Source organism: Phyllobates terribilis, unplaced genomic scaffold, assembly GCF_046119375.1.
Source record: "Phyllobates terribilis strain yellow unplaced genomic scaffold, ASM4611937v1 Scaffold_1__5_contigs__length_1240528914, whole genome shotgun sequence".
NCBI classification, from domain to species: Eukaryota; Metazoa; Chordata; class Amphibia; order Anura; family Dendrobatidae; genus Phyllobates; species Phyllobates terribilis.
Window position 1 is genome coordinate 822,250,933 of NW_027362761.1, and position 15,243 is coordinate 822,266,175.

A 15,243-nucleotide genomic window follows, 5' to 3' on the forward strand; every position below is an offset into this window, starting at 1 on the left:
GCGGCGCGCTTCCAACAGACTAAAGCTTCGTTCCCATGATGAGTATTTGGTGCATTTTTAATGTTGCAGATTTTCTCCAGCATTTCTGCACCTATTAGGTAAATTAAGTTTTTTTTTCATTGCGTTTTCAAGTGCTTTTTTTTTACTCATTTTTAGCGCCCTTTTGTATTTTTTTGGCATGTCATTTTAAATAAAGCTGCTTCGTTTTTCCTGGTATTTGGCTATGGAAAAACATTATTGATACAGTCATGTACGGATTACATGCATTTTTAGCGCGTTTTTGCAGCGTGTGTTTTTTGCCTGCAGATTTTCTGCATCTAATGCAATTCTATGGGTGAAATCTGTACATAAAAGTCAGCGTATCCGCAAGAGAAATTTACAGATGGCGGATTTCAAAGACACACTGCAGGTCAGTATATGCAGTGTAGAAAAAAAGCAGAGTGGGCATGAGATTACTATAAATCCCATTCACTTTGCTGCAATTGTAAGACGCTGTATTTTTGGCTCAGCGAAAATGCAACGTCAAAAACTCACCAAGAACTCATGGTGGGAACTTAACATACATTTCCTAAAGCTCAGATGACCTTATCAATTTGCATAATGTAATTACTTTATTAAGGACATTATTATCTCAATAATCAATGTACCGAAAATGATAGTTTAGGGGTGAGGGTGGAAACCAGAATACCAGGAGTAAATGAAGAAATAATCCAATTAAATTTGAACGTAAAATCCCATTTCTGCAAAACAACAGTATGAGCGATATAGCCACAGTGGTTAGCAAATTTACAAAAATGATATTTGAAAGAAAAATTTCAGGCATAGCCAAGAACCCTAATTTTAAAGAAAAATTTCAGGCATAGCCAAAAACCCTAATTACCACACCCTTACCAACTGACCTTACTGGTCGACAATGCCTCTCTTTTTGGCTCATGAGCAGGTGGAAGCAGAGCGGCTCAGTTTGATGTAATCATCTATTAATGGGTATATTCTTTACAATAGTTTTTTAGTTGGCACAAAGAACAATGAGAAAGATATTCTCAATCATAAAATCTGAACTAGAACGTTCACCCATTACACAATGTGTAAACTTATGTGCCTCGCCGCCCAATGACTGCTAATTTAATATTCATTTACTTTACATTTAAACTGGGCATTAATAAAAATACAACTTATCTCTTAGTTAAAACTACTCAACGGTGTACACTTAGCTGAACTGAGCATGCACGTGTGTGGGAGCATCAGGAGAGATAGGTATCGGCCAAATGAGCATTAGGCTGTGTGCCCACTATGCTTTTTTTAAGCGTTTCCGCAGGGGAAATATCGCTGCAGAAACGCTTAAAAAACACATGGTAGAAGGCCTGCCATGTTCCCCAATGATAATCCGCATGTGCTGTGCACATGCTGCCGAAATTTCCACTGCGGATTATCATTGCGGAAAAAAAACGCAGCACTACCAATTATTTTGTGGAAGCGCAGCGTTTTCGCCACCATTGACTTGCATTGGAACGCATGACATCCGCATCACTGCATCTGTACATGCGGATTCCATGCGTTTCAATGTGCGGATGGTACCCGGGTCTGGAGAGGAGGAGACTCTCCTCCAGATCCGGGTACCATAGCACCTGTAAAAAACAGAATAAAATAAAAAATATACATTATACTTACCTTCTGATGGCCCCCGGTGTCCTTGTCTCGGCTTGCCGGCAGCTCCCGGTAAACTAAACGACCTGCGGTGACGTCATTTAGTCATGTGACAGGTCACGCGACTGCTGACGTCGGCAGGTCCTTTAATCTACCGCGAGCTGCCGGCAAGCCAAAACAAGGACACCGGGGGCCATCAGAAGCTAAGTATAATATTTTTTATTTTTATACATTCTCTCGGGTCACACTATATAAATCCATGCCGGTGACCAAGTTGTCAAGCACTTTCCAAGTGATGCTAAAATCGCTTGGAAAGGTCTTGACAACCCACATGCAGAAATGCATGTGAAGAACGCTTCACTTCCGCTAGTCCCTGGCAGGAAAAACGCATGTACAACTTGCATGCGTTTTTCCTGCCAGGGAGATGCAGAAACGCTCAGGAAAAATCCGGAGCATTTCTGCATCGTGGGCACATAGCCTTAGACTTTTTCATAGATTTGAGAATGTATTGTACAATGTCAATGCCGGTATGATTGTATTATGATTTTTATTATTAACACTTTCTGATTTTTCCTCCCTAAGGTCATCACACTGTCTACATCGGAGTTCACGTTCCTAAGAGCTATCGGAGGAGGAGACGTCATAGGCGCAGAACCGGCCACAAAGACAAAAAAGAAAAGGAGAAATCAGAAAATTATTCCGATGTCGACAAATCTGATACAGAAAATGCTGACGAGCACAGTTCTAGCATCCTTAAGCCCCTCAGTAAGTACCGTGTGCAGTCACACATCAGTTCATTGGATCATCTCATTATACAAGTGTTAATTGATGACTCGAGAGTTCTAATACAGAGCATGTTGAATATAAATGGGTTAAATCCTTTTATCGAATCATAATGGATGACATAATGAATCCATTGACATGACTGGATGTCCTATGATAGTTGCCTCTAATATTTTGAAAAAATAAATTGGAGCTGTTAGTTACCTTTAAGACATTGGGGTTGTTTAACCCTAGAACGCATACCTGGGGCCTCGCAGGCCCGCCCTGCTAATTGTTTTCTATTTTCTGCAAGATTACTTTAGTTAGAATTTTGAAACTCTAGGTATTCCTCAGGTATATAGTTGTTTGTCATTTTTGTATGAGTTATTCCATGTTATTTGCACACGGGCCTAAAAGGCCCCAGGTATGTGAAAAAGTAGATTTTTATGGTCATGCGTTCTAGGGTTAAAGAGTTATTCCAATCTTTTTACATGGCTAAAGTGGCAAAGTGCTTATAAGAATAAGCAACTTTGCAATTGGCTTATTAAAATTCCTATCCGTTTTCACAAGCTCCTGAAAAGGTGTTGCGAAACAAACCCTTTAAATATGTTTAAATGGCTTCTTCAGGTTTAGAAAGAAAAATCTGTTTTCTTTCCAGATACAATTCCACTCCTGCCCATATGCTATGTGTTGTCCCATGAACCACATTTATCACCTATCAACAAGATAGATGAATAATATGTGATCAGTAGGGGCCTGACCACTGCACCATTCCTTGTCTGGTGGTGGTCACACATGCACACTACTTCTCCCATAGACCCATAGTGAATGGAGCAGTGGTCAGTCACACGTGTGCCACCACTCCATTCTTATCTGCGGTCACAGGACCCGTTTTTAGGTTTGTGTCCATCGTCTATGTATCACCTATCCTGTGTACACTACACTCATTTTTACTATTTTCTCAAATGCCAAGCGCCTCTGTCAGTATCACCACTGGCCACCTGGCACACAAGAATTCCTTATACTAACCCAAGCCCATAAGGCCCGAAAGTGCCTCCTTCCAATATTCTCCCACTAATGTGGATGTCCCTACACGAAATATGGATACAAGCTTCTGGTACTGCTTGTATCAGCAATACTCTACTGTATATATTCGGCCCTGTAGGAGGGTCTACAGTGGACCCCTTTCAGTGATTCGATTAGTGGAGTGCCCTCAGGTACTTTTCTTTTGTAATGTTTTCTACCTATGTCTTTCAGTGCTAAGAGGGAATTAGGGCCATTTATTAAATGCTGGTGTAACCTCTAGGACCCTTTCTTAAAATTAAAAGCTGAAGCTTATGTTCTGTCCCTAGCTTTTCTCTAAAAAGACTTTATTGTTTCTTATTACCGGGCCTGAACAGAGACTTAGTGGACCCTATGATTACTACTCCCTTACATGTCTAGGATAATGATGTATTATATATGCAATGAACCAAGAGGCTGCATATTATCTATACTTGTAGGTTCAGCATCCTGTATGTCTCTACTCTTTAATCACGTGTTGGGCTCTCCAAAGAGCGGCCGGTCTATCTTAATATTCACTCATCTTCACACACTGTTTATTTCCCTCTATATTTAATTACGTGATAATGAAAACCAGTGATATGTCCTCACTGTGAATTATGGAGGCAGTGGAAAGTTCTCATTCATCACTGCTCCTTTACCACACATAGATTGTACTTCCCGCCGCCATATTTATGTAGATTTATGAATAAGCGGGGTCCATAGTGGTTTCTATAAAAGTATTTTATCTTACAAATACTTTACAATGAATCCGCTACTATACATTTCTGTTCATTGATTCGGAGATTACAGCTACAAAAGAATATCTACAGTGGATATAAAAAATCTACACTCCCTTGTTAAAATGCCCGGTTTTTTGTCATTTTTAAAAAAAATCATACATTTCAGAATTTTTTCCCCATAATGCCACCTGTAATCTGTACAAATCCATTGAGAAACAAACTGAAATTATTTTGAGGGGAAAAAATAAAAATAACAAAACTAAAATGATGTGGTTGCATAAGTGTGAACACCCTCTTCTAATTGGGGATGTGGATGTGTTTAGAATTAGTCAGTCATATTTAAATTCATGTTACATAGTAGTCAGTGCATAGCTGGCATCCTTTACATTGATTCTGATTAACCCCATATCAAGTTTAGCTGTTCTAGCAGGATTTTCCTCATATTTTGAAATTACATTTTATACAACAAAAGCCATAGTTCATAAACGGCTTACAACACAGCAGAGGGATCCCGTTTTTGAAAGTTATCAGCCAGGAGAAGGGTACAACATTGTTTTAGAGGCATTAGATATACCATGGAACACTGTGAGGATGGTCATCATAAGATGGCTTAAAGTTTGCACAACAGTCACATTACCTGTAACTAGACAAACCTCAAAAACTGATGAAAAGTCAAGAAGGAAATTGGGCCAGGAGACTGCCAGGTTGCCCACAGCAACATTAAAGGAGTTGCAAGATTTTCTGGAAAGTACTGGCTGCGTACTGCCTATGACAACAATCTCCCATATTCTTCATATGTCTGGCCTGTGGCGTAGACGGAAGCCTTTTCTTACATAGAAAAACATCCAAGCCTGGCTATGTTTTGCTAAAACCTACATCAAGTCTGCCAAAAGCATGTTGGAAAACATGTTATGGTCTGATAACCAAGGTTGAACTTTTTAGCCATAATTCCAAAAGGTATTTTTGGTGCAAAGCCAATACTTCGCATTACCATACATACAATGAAGCATTATGGAGGCAGCATTATGCTTTGGGGTTATTTTTCGACATTTTGCATCAAAACCTTCAGGCCTCTGCAACGAGTCTGAAGATGAAGAGGAATTTCACCTTTCAGCACAACAATGACCCTTATCATGCCTCCAAATCAACAAAAGAATGGCTTTTAAGATCAAAGTTTTGGAATTCTAGAGCCAGCCAGAGACCAGACGTGTCAATTTGAAAAAAAAAATTAGTTTGTTGCCATTTTCTGACACCCCTAACTTTTATTTTTCTATTGATGGAGTTGTGTGAGGGCTTGTTTTTTACATGGTGAGCTATAGCTTTTATTGGTATTTATTTAATTGGTGCATACAATGTTTTGATTTCATTTTTATGTTTCTTTTATATTTTTAAAACATTTTTGCTTTTTAATACTTTTTTTTTTTCCATTTTTCACTTTTTTTAGCCCCTTTAACGACCTTAAACTTGCAATTGTTTCATTGCTTGTTGAATACTACTGTACTAAAGTTGAAAATGAAATTCTCTTTGATGCACCAAGATTGCATTAAAGGGGACCTACAGTATTAGATGGCATCAATGGGGCTGCCGATGGGAGCAGGTGCATTGGCAACCAAGCCATTTAAATGTTTCAGTGACTTACAAAGGCAACTAAATGGATAAACTGCAGCGATCGATGCTGGCTCCGATCACTGTTACAGGCATATGCCGACTGAATAACACATATGTCATCCACCATGTGTGTAGTGAGCTCAGATTCTGAGCCTGCTCCATGCACCAGCACCTGACTTGCACCCGCACCTTACATGCACCATACATGCATGGCGGATATCAGGGAGAAGTTAAACTGGTATCTGGTAAGTCTGCTAAACCTGATAAGGCACGGCTGGCCACTGTTCCCCAAATATAGATGTTGGGTGATAGAATGATTGAGTATGGTGGATCTCAGTAAACCTGATCTTTGGTTTCCACTGGAAATAAGCTTGTGAGTCGGGAGTTTCGTTGCATCTTATTCTCTTTAACCCTTTTATAACACATGCTCAACGGAGCATGTGGTGTCTGTGACCTCAGACCCTAAATGGGTTGTCCAAGATTAGAAAAAATGGTGGACTTCTTTCAAAAAACAGTGCCACACCTATTTACAAATTGTATCTGGTATTGCAGCTTACCTCCATTGAAATGCTACTAAACTGCAATAAAACACGCAAACCTTGACACTATTTTTGGAAGTTAACACCCATGTTTTTCTGTCATTCAAGACAGCTCCTTTAAGGCCCTATAAAAATTACTTCCTGATATGACCTAAAAACATATAAGAAGATCCCTGCTGATTTCCAGACAAAACACTACTGTAAATCTCTTAAAGCCATTGGATAGTGCTTCTAGACTTCATCTCATTGGTCCATTGTTTATAGTGCTGTCAGATGTTCAGTAATCAAAATCTATGAGCCGTGCCAAGGGGGTTGTTCTCTTTATAGAGACCTATGATTGTGGAATTCTGTGGTAGCTCAAAAATCACAGACTTCACCAATGGAATCTTGGCATAGGTACCTACAGTATGAATCTTCTTATAGCTACCAAAGTCCCGGTGCCATCCTGAGTGCATCCAGCTCATTGACAGCAGAGAGAAGCCTGCCCACCTGCTTTTTTTTACCATACCCTGTAACATGAACTGTCATGGGATTAGTGCACACTCCATGGTCTGAGACATGCCACCACCTTTTCTTTAGATCCCTGCCAAGTCATTTGGCAACAACAGCTTTCATTATTATGGTGCAGAATCGAAACTTGACTGTTTTTAATGGATTTATATGTACTTTTTATGGTTCTATTTTTATGGTACTTCTTGCCTATAGTTCTTCATTTTACTGCAAACCACAACAATTGCTCCCTGGCACATAGACGTAGACTATTGACCTATTTATGCCACTCACCTTCTCATGTTTCTTGTTCGTTTGGACTGCGTTATGCTGTACATGAGACATCCTACGGTTATGACTCTTCAGCGATGAGCACATGCTTTAGGCTGGATGAGAGAGGAAAGATGTGAGTGATAGCTTCTTTGATGAGAGCCAGATCTGAGGATGTTACAAGTAGAGGCCTTGAAGGGGAAGCCGAGTAGAGAAAATAGGTTAATAAGTATTTTCAGATGTCTTACAGTGCCTGTCTGCATTCAATGTATTTATATCGTGCTGCAGAGAAAATCTGGTGAAATATGTCGCTGCACTCACAAATTACCGTCTACATTCCTGTCTATTGCTCGAAAACTGTATTGTGAATCTTACATTAGCCTTGGTAATGCGAATGTTGCTTTTAACATTTTCACATCGAAAATCCAGCTTTCCCTTGAAAGTAAATTCCACGTAATCTTATTTGCAAAGTTAGATTTAACAATAGTCTTCTTTCATGATTTTAGCTTATGTAGCAGTTTTAGTCAGATATTGTGTTAACAAGTTTGAGCCAGTGGGAAGGATCTCATGTTGGCTGCATTGCATTCTAATATTGTGGGAATCACAGTTCAGTGCAGAGGTCATTGTTCCAAAGCCATCTCTAGGACTGCTGAACAGACATCAGATTTATAAGGAGCCAGGGTTTCTGAAGCAGTCAGATGTGACACTCAGCCTTTGCTCCAGGATTTCGGACTATTCTAAGTATATGCTGCTTGGTGAGATGGAACAGAGATCACATGTAATGAACTTGCGGTAAGAGCCAACATGCTTTACGTGAAAGTAGCCTAAGCTCAGATGGCTTTCTGCAGATGTTGCAGACCCTTGTGCATCATGATGATGTTACCTAGAGCCCTATTGTACGTTCCTGATAACTAATTGAGATTTCATGATGAACAATAGCAAATTTTAGGAACTAAATTTTATAAATCAAATAGGCCAATGTATGGTACTACTTTGGAATATTTCTTTAGTAACTATCCAATATTTGCCATCTCTCCCAAAATGATTCCTGAGTCAACAAATCTTCAACTGAACCTGACGGAAATCTCCAGGTAATCACGAAAACCAGGAGATTTCTTTATTTTGATAGGAAGGGAACATATGATAGAGACATGGGGAATAAGTGTGAAAGTCATGGCTTTAGAAAGATGGCGGATTCAAATGTACTTGGGCCCAGTAGCCTAGAGGGGCCCACAAGATTCTTTTTGTTGACAGAAGCCCATAAGATCCTTTTGGTGACAGAGGCCCACAAGATCCTTTTGGTGACAGAAGCCCATAAGATCCTTTTGGTGATAGGGGCCCACAATATCCTTTTTGGAAACATGGAAGTGTAGCACCCTGAGGATTCGGCTGCTACAGGGGTATTGCACCTCAATCCAGAGGTGTGGTATTCCACTCCCGGGTAAGGATGGAGTGTGGAACTGAGCTCAGTTAGCTGCATGCACTACACACATCCCATTTCCGAGGAACAGACCAACGGTACTCCCACTTAGAAATGTGCAGGTACGACCGAGTCTGTTCCTGGCTGGAGTGGGAGGGGGGTGGTACATCCCAGTAGTGTAGGGGCAGATAGGGGGAGCAGCCTGGGTAAGGTTAGGAGCTCATTGGGTGCTGGTCACCTGAGCTCACACATAGAGGGAGTATTTAAGGTGGGCACCATCTAAGATCAGGGTCAGTCTGAGAGAAGTCAGAGGCAGAAGAGCAGAGCAGCCCAAGCCCAAGAGTGAGAGAGGAGCAAGAAAGACCCAGAGGGGGAGACAGAAGGAACTCTGAGAACCCAAGTACAACCCTAGGGTGAAGAGTTGGCAATAGGGTACCGGATCCCAAACTGGTGGGGGCTAAAGCATACCTCAGCCAGAGACCGGAGGCCGTGGGCAGGATCTGCCACGGCCACCCACCACATCCACCCTGAAGGCAAACCACGTGTAGGGTCAGGGAACCCAAGGCCAAGGGTCTCCCAACAGAAGGCCCGAGGGAGCTGGACCTAGGTGGATCCCTGGTGGGGACGGCCAGAAGAAAGGACAAGAAGGAGGGCTCAGGGACACGCTCCGGACTTGCTTGGGGGTTGGCTGAATCCAGGACCTGGTGGACGCAGCACGGCTCGGGTGGTCACTCAAGGCCGGAGTGACCGGAATATCTGCAGTAAGTAAACACTCTGAACTGCACAACCCGACTCTGTCTTTAATTATCATCTACGCTGCACCACCACAACCCCCATCCTCTGCACCTGACCCCCTGAGGCCATACCCCTCCCGTTGGGGGTTATACTATCTAAAGCTGCACCAACACCATCAGCCTCAGCGGACCCTGCTGCAGCGGCGGCCGTAGTGACCGCAATCCAACGGGTGGCGTAGTCGACATAACGAACTTTGTAACATCTGTAGGACTGCCACATACTCTGAGCTTGACACCCTGGGCACGGACCGGGTCACAGCCACTCGGAGACTACAACCCCCATCTGATCCGGCTCCGGGTATTCCCCTAAAGAATATGGCCCAGGGGGCGCGTCAGAAGATTCAAAGGTACCTGGGCCCAGTAGCCTAAAGGGGCCTACAAGATCCTTTTTGGTGCATATGAAAAGACTAATAGTATTAAAGACCCTTGATAGTTAGGGGCCCTTTTAGAGATTCCAGATTGGGGTCCACAAGCTTCAAGTTACATCATAAGGTGTAGCTATGACGAAAATTTGCTGGCAGCGCCACAATCTACGACATAAACGTGAACTCATTTTTTTTTTAAATCATTGTTTCTTCTGCCTCCAGAGTTGCCCAGTAAAAGTCTTCAGTTGTGACTTTCATTTAATTGTTTGTTATCTAGGATTTATCACTGCTAGATTATCAAACATTCTGGATTATTGGATGGGAGATACAGTAAATCTGACATATAGAGATAGAAAACCAAAATGATTGTAAGGTTACAGAATGTATGAATCCCCATGCTTCCTTGTTGTAGCATTAGATCCAGTCATAGAATAGGAGCAAATTGCGCCCCTGGACATTAAAGATCATGGGGCCTTTACCGACCATTGTAGCCATAACACGATTGGGATTAATAAAATGCATTTGAGGAGCACTCATAATTTGCATTTTAGTACTTTATTTAATGTTTTTACTGATCAAGTGGCAATGTACTACTATTAGTCTTGGGTCACAAGAGCATACTGTATATTCTCTCATCCAAGAGAATCAGGCTGTTTATGCTAATCACATTCTAATCAGAGTGTGATACAATTCTCTCTGATGGAAAAAATGTCTCCATCTTTTCTTTTCTGGACTGCACTCAGGTGTTATCCGAGTGCAGTCCCATATTTTCCCCGGACTCATTAACTTGCATGCTCAGTGCGATCCAAATATCGGATGAAACTTGGGCAAACTGCAATTTTTCCCCGGACCGGCTCTGTCTGAGGAAAAAATTGGACATGTGTGACGCGACCCCTATGTCACAGTGGCTGGCCCGGTCCGTGACCCAGGGCGGTCAATAAAAAGGGGAGAATTTCTATTTATAGGGGATTTATAGAGTTTGTGACGCCACCTGTGGTTTCTGGTAATTTGTACCAGCGCTGCGGCAGACCTCTGAGGCAGTTGATAGACAGCTAGGATGTTTCTGCTCCCCACAGGTGGAGCGGGCCTCAGGGCAGTGTGGAGTTTGATGGTGGTTGGTGGTGCTGGGGCTTGTAGTGCAGAGGGAGAGATGGCGCAGCTGAAATAATGGACGGAGGCAGTGCAGTGCAGTCATCCGAGTTTTTACTCACAGTTCTTATGCAAGTTCCACAGGTGCACTGTACGGGTGTCAGCCTCCCACGTCGCGCTGCATTCACCAGACTGGGGGTTCAGCTCTTCCTCAGATGTGTCAGGAGTGCTTGACAGAACCCCTCTTTCTTATGTTCCTTTCCTTGACCGACTTCACGCTGGGTCTTCTCTCTCCTGCCCTGCGCTTCCTCACTCACAGTCCTGCTCGGGTGCTTTGAAGTCCCTCTGGGCAACCTGGAGTTCCCGGACCTACTTGACCCTCATGGTGACTAGGATGAGGCTGTGGCAACTGCACTATAAAAGTCAGAGCCTCCGTTTTTTACAGCCGAGACCTGAAGTAACACGGCTGGTCCAGGGGCCGGTCCCCTTCTTGCGGCCTGATCCCTCTGACACCTGGCAGATTCGGGGCGTACGGGTGCAGTCCTGCACTCGCCATACCCCCTGGGATCCCTTCTATAGAAAGGAGCCTTTCTCCTCTGCTCCCATCCTGGGCCTCTATCACTAGGCCCCTCTTGTGGAGCAGAGCTCCTAAAGAGACTCTGCTCCCTGACTGTTCTCACTCACTTCTTCACTGACTGACTTGCCACCCTAAGATGGCCTCCCTTTTTATATACCTCCTACTATGGTGCTCCCCTACTCTACTTCCTCCACCCACACCCACTACTGGTTCCCCCTACCTTTGGTTCCCCCCACTCCAGCCAGGGACAGGGCTCAGCAGGAAACACATTGCATCTTGCCCTTCCAGCCGGCCTGGAGCAGTGTAGTGTTGGATGCGGGTGTTGGGGTTCCGGGCAGCACTCCCTCCTTACCTGAGAGAAGGAGACACCACACCTCTGGGTGAGGTGCAGTACCTCTGTGGCGACTGAACCCTCAGTCCCATAGACTAACTTTGGTTCGAGCGTGATCCGATGTTTTGTCGGATTGCACTCAGACTGAAAATATGGTCATCTGCACCTGCCCTGACTACCATTTTTGCTGTTCCTGAATATATTCATGTACAGTTATATGAACTATATGGATTGTCTTATTTATAGCTATCGGTATCTTTGGACTGTAGGAGGGCAAGATTTATCCCAGAAAAGCCAACTGGAAATGTCTTGGTTTGATGCCAGTATTCAGCTTGTCTTGCTTGCAGGGTTTTTGGTGCCAGTGTCTTGCAACATTTTAAGGGCCCATTAATCAAGGTCTCAATATCGGACAGTTGACCCCTATGCCTCTGGCACTGTTAAGTGTGAGAGCGACACTGTTACATACATACTTGGTACATGGCATTGTCCAGGTGATTTCTTAGTCATTGTGCATTTTTTGTACGCAATCGCCATATTATACAATATATTATATTGCGGCCTCACTTCCTTGTACTTGTCTACTCTACGTCTTTATATGCCATGGTGAAACTTTACTTAATGTCCATGTGAACAATAGCCGTCTGTGCAGTTTTTACACAGGAAGTGAACACCAAGCTATTGGCGAGCAGTTTTTTGTGCGGTCACACAGTGCTGCCTTTGATACTTGCCAAGTCCACTCATTCTTTATTTCCGCCTACTGTTTTCCACTTTTCCCCTTTTTCTCTTTAGATTTTTCTTAGCCTTTCCACATGAAGTGGAATCATTTATTTAGTAAATGTAAACTGTCTTTTAGCAGATAAAGAATCACCCAAGTGAAAAGATCCCTATTCTTTTGCCTAGTGTCTTTGCTTAGCCAAGGAGCCATCAGCGATGGGAAAGCAAATTAGAAGGGTATGAATTGGTCTAGAACATACAAGGCATAGCCGATTCAATCCGTCCTTCTTTAAGAAGTGTTCATTATGTAGTGGAAGGTTTCGAATGACGCTCTGGAGATATACTGAAAAATTATGATAAACTATTGCATACGTAGAAAGTCCCAAATGTCATTATAGGGAAAAAAATATTGGAAAAAAACTGCTGACGAGAAACTTTTATAGTTTTGAATTGGCCAAAAGTTAAAGGAAATCAGTCACCGTGATGTAGGGGCACTCATTATTATGGAGGACTACTTGGCAGCAGGTTTACTAGTCCTCTAATTATATTCTTATGCAGACAAAATTGTGATTTAATCAAATTTACAGCAAGCAGCCTAATAAGTGACACATTGCTGGAATCAGGGTCTCTGTTTCTACATTATGCCACTCTCAGATTAAACGGGTTATCTAGTACTAATTATTATTTTTTTTTTAATATGGGTGTAAGAACTAAGAGGCAGATAGTTGTTAACCACCTGCCTGTTCTGCCCGCCGACGATCTCTGACCACTTACAACGGACCTGCCGGTGATTCTGCAGATTCTGTAGGCATTACGTTCACAGAGTAACTGCTTGTCTTCCGCTCTGCTCTGTCGACGGGGTATTACTGCCTAACTGCAGGAAGCTGGCTATCAATCAGCATGATGCCGGCAATCACGCCCCTTCAACAGAGCGACCCCAAAGAGGAAGAACTGCTCTGTTGATGTGGAGCAGCAGAATCGTCAACAGTAAGGGTCCAAAAACACTTTGAGCCAGCGCTGGGTAAAACAAGGTAAGTTAGTTCTTACGCCCATAGTAGAACTGTCTGTTAGTTATTACACACATAGTAAAAAAAAAAAGTAGTCCCAGAAAACACCTTAAGTGGCAAAAACCTGGTGATAGATTCCTTTTAACTATTTTAGCTACAATATACATGGCCTACAGGTTACTCTGTATTTACTCTTTTGGTCCAAGGACTTTAGTATATTAACCCCTTGTGATTTTCCGTTCTTGCATTTTCATTTTTTGCTCCCCTTGTTCCCAGAGCCCAAGCGTTTTTATTTTTTGCGCAATATGGCCATTTGAGGGTTTATTTTTTGCGGGACGAGTTGTACTTTTAAACGCCATTAATAGTTTTACCATATCGTGTACTGGAAAACGGGAAAAAAATTCCAAGTGCTGTGAAATTGCAAAAAAAAATGCAATTCCACAGTTGTTTTTTTTTTCATTTCCACGTTCACTGGATGCTAAAACTGACCTGCCACCATTATTCTCCAGGTCATTACGAGTTTGTAGACACCAAACATGTATTGGTTCTTTTTTATTTAAGTGGTGAAAAAAAAATCCAAAGTTTGCTTTAAAAAAAAATTTTTAAAAAAATGTTGCCATTTTCCGAGACCCGTAGCGTCTCCATTTTTCGGGATCTGGGGCCGGGTGAGGGATTATGTTTTGCGCGCCGGGCTGACGTTTTTATTGATACTATGTTGGGGTAGATATGATGCTTTAATCGCCCGTTATTGCATTTTATTGCAATTTTGCGGTGACCAATGTATGTGGGGTTTATTTTTTATTTTATTTTGAATGGGGCAAAAGGGGGGTGATTTAAACTTTTATATTTTTTTAAAAACATTTTTTTTAAACGTTTTGCATGCTTCTATAGTCTCCATAGGAGACTAGAAGAAGCAACTGTCTGATCGCCTCTGCTACATTGAGGTGATGAACAGATAAAAAGCTCCTGTGCTATGAGCGCCGACCACTAGGTGGCACTCATAGCGAGCTTTACATGACAACCACTGGGGTCTGCTGCAGACCCAGGGTTGTCATGCCCACCCATCGGTGACCCGCGATCACGTGATGGGGTCACCGATGGGCGGGGTAAGTGACGCGCTTCCGGCGCGGCGTTGTTAAATGCCGCTGTCAGAGATTGACAGCGGCATTTTACATGTTAACAGCCGCGGGTGAATCGCGATTCCACCCGCGGCTGTTGTGGGCACATGTCAGCTGTAATAATCAGCTGACATGTGCCTGGTTCAGTACGGCTCACCGCCGGAGCCCTCACTGACCTGGGGGTGATGGCCTGGGGCGTACTAATACGCCCCAGGCCAGAAAGGGGTTAAGCAGGGACGGACACTGACTGCTTGGGGCCCTTGTGCAAGAAATGTGTCTGGGCCCCCCCACCTTTTATGGCGACAAAGCTACAGACGTATATATAGCCACACACACATATATACCTCTTACATAGCCTCCTTTATTATGTATATTGCTGTCCCTTATTACACAGTGCCCTCTCTTGTTATGTACAGCACCGTCCCTTACCTATCGGATTATCTATAGTGCTCTGTTCTTTATTACATAGCGTCCTCTCTTGTTAGATATATAATGCAATGACTGCTGATGGAGCATGGGAAAGCTTCTTTTCTGATGGAAGGGGCTGACGGACTGGTCTTCTGGTTACCAGCTGCTCCATCAGCTCCTCCATCAGTAGTCATTTTATATCTAACAAGAGACGACTATGTAGTAAAAGAGGGGGCTGTGACTGACAAAAATAACAAGAACACGCTATGTAAGGGACAACACTGTACATAACAGCAGATGCAGCTACAGTATATAATAAGAGAC

The 15,243-nt window shown here is 42.9% G+C and overlaps 1 protein-coding gene across 7 annotated transcripts in view; it reads left to right on the plus strand.

Moving 5' to 3' along the window:
• The window catches only part of SLC4A4 (solute carrier family 4 member 4), a 290,540-nt gene that overhangs the window by 110,052 nt on the left and 165,245 nt on the right, over positions 1 to 15,243 (plus strand). For all 7 annotated transcript variants that reach the window (XM_073637852.1, XM_073637824.1, XM_073637832.1 and 4 more), the window contains one exon: positions 2,227 to 2,409. In XM_073637852.1, coding sequence (XP_073493953.1) covers positions 2,227 to 2,409 — 183 coding nt within the window. The remainder of the gene's footprint in view (positions 1 to 2,226; positions 2,410 to 15,243) is intronic.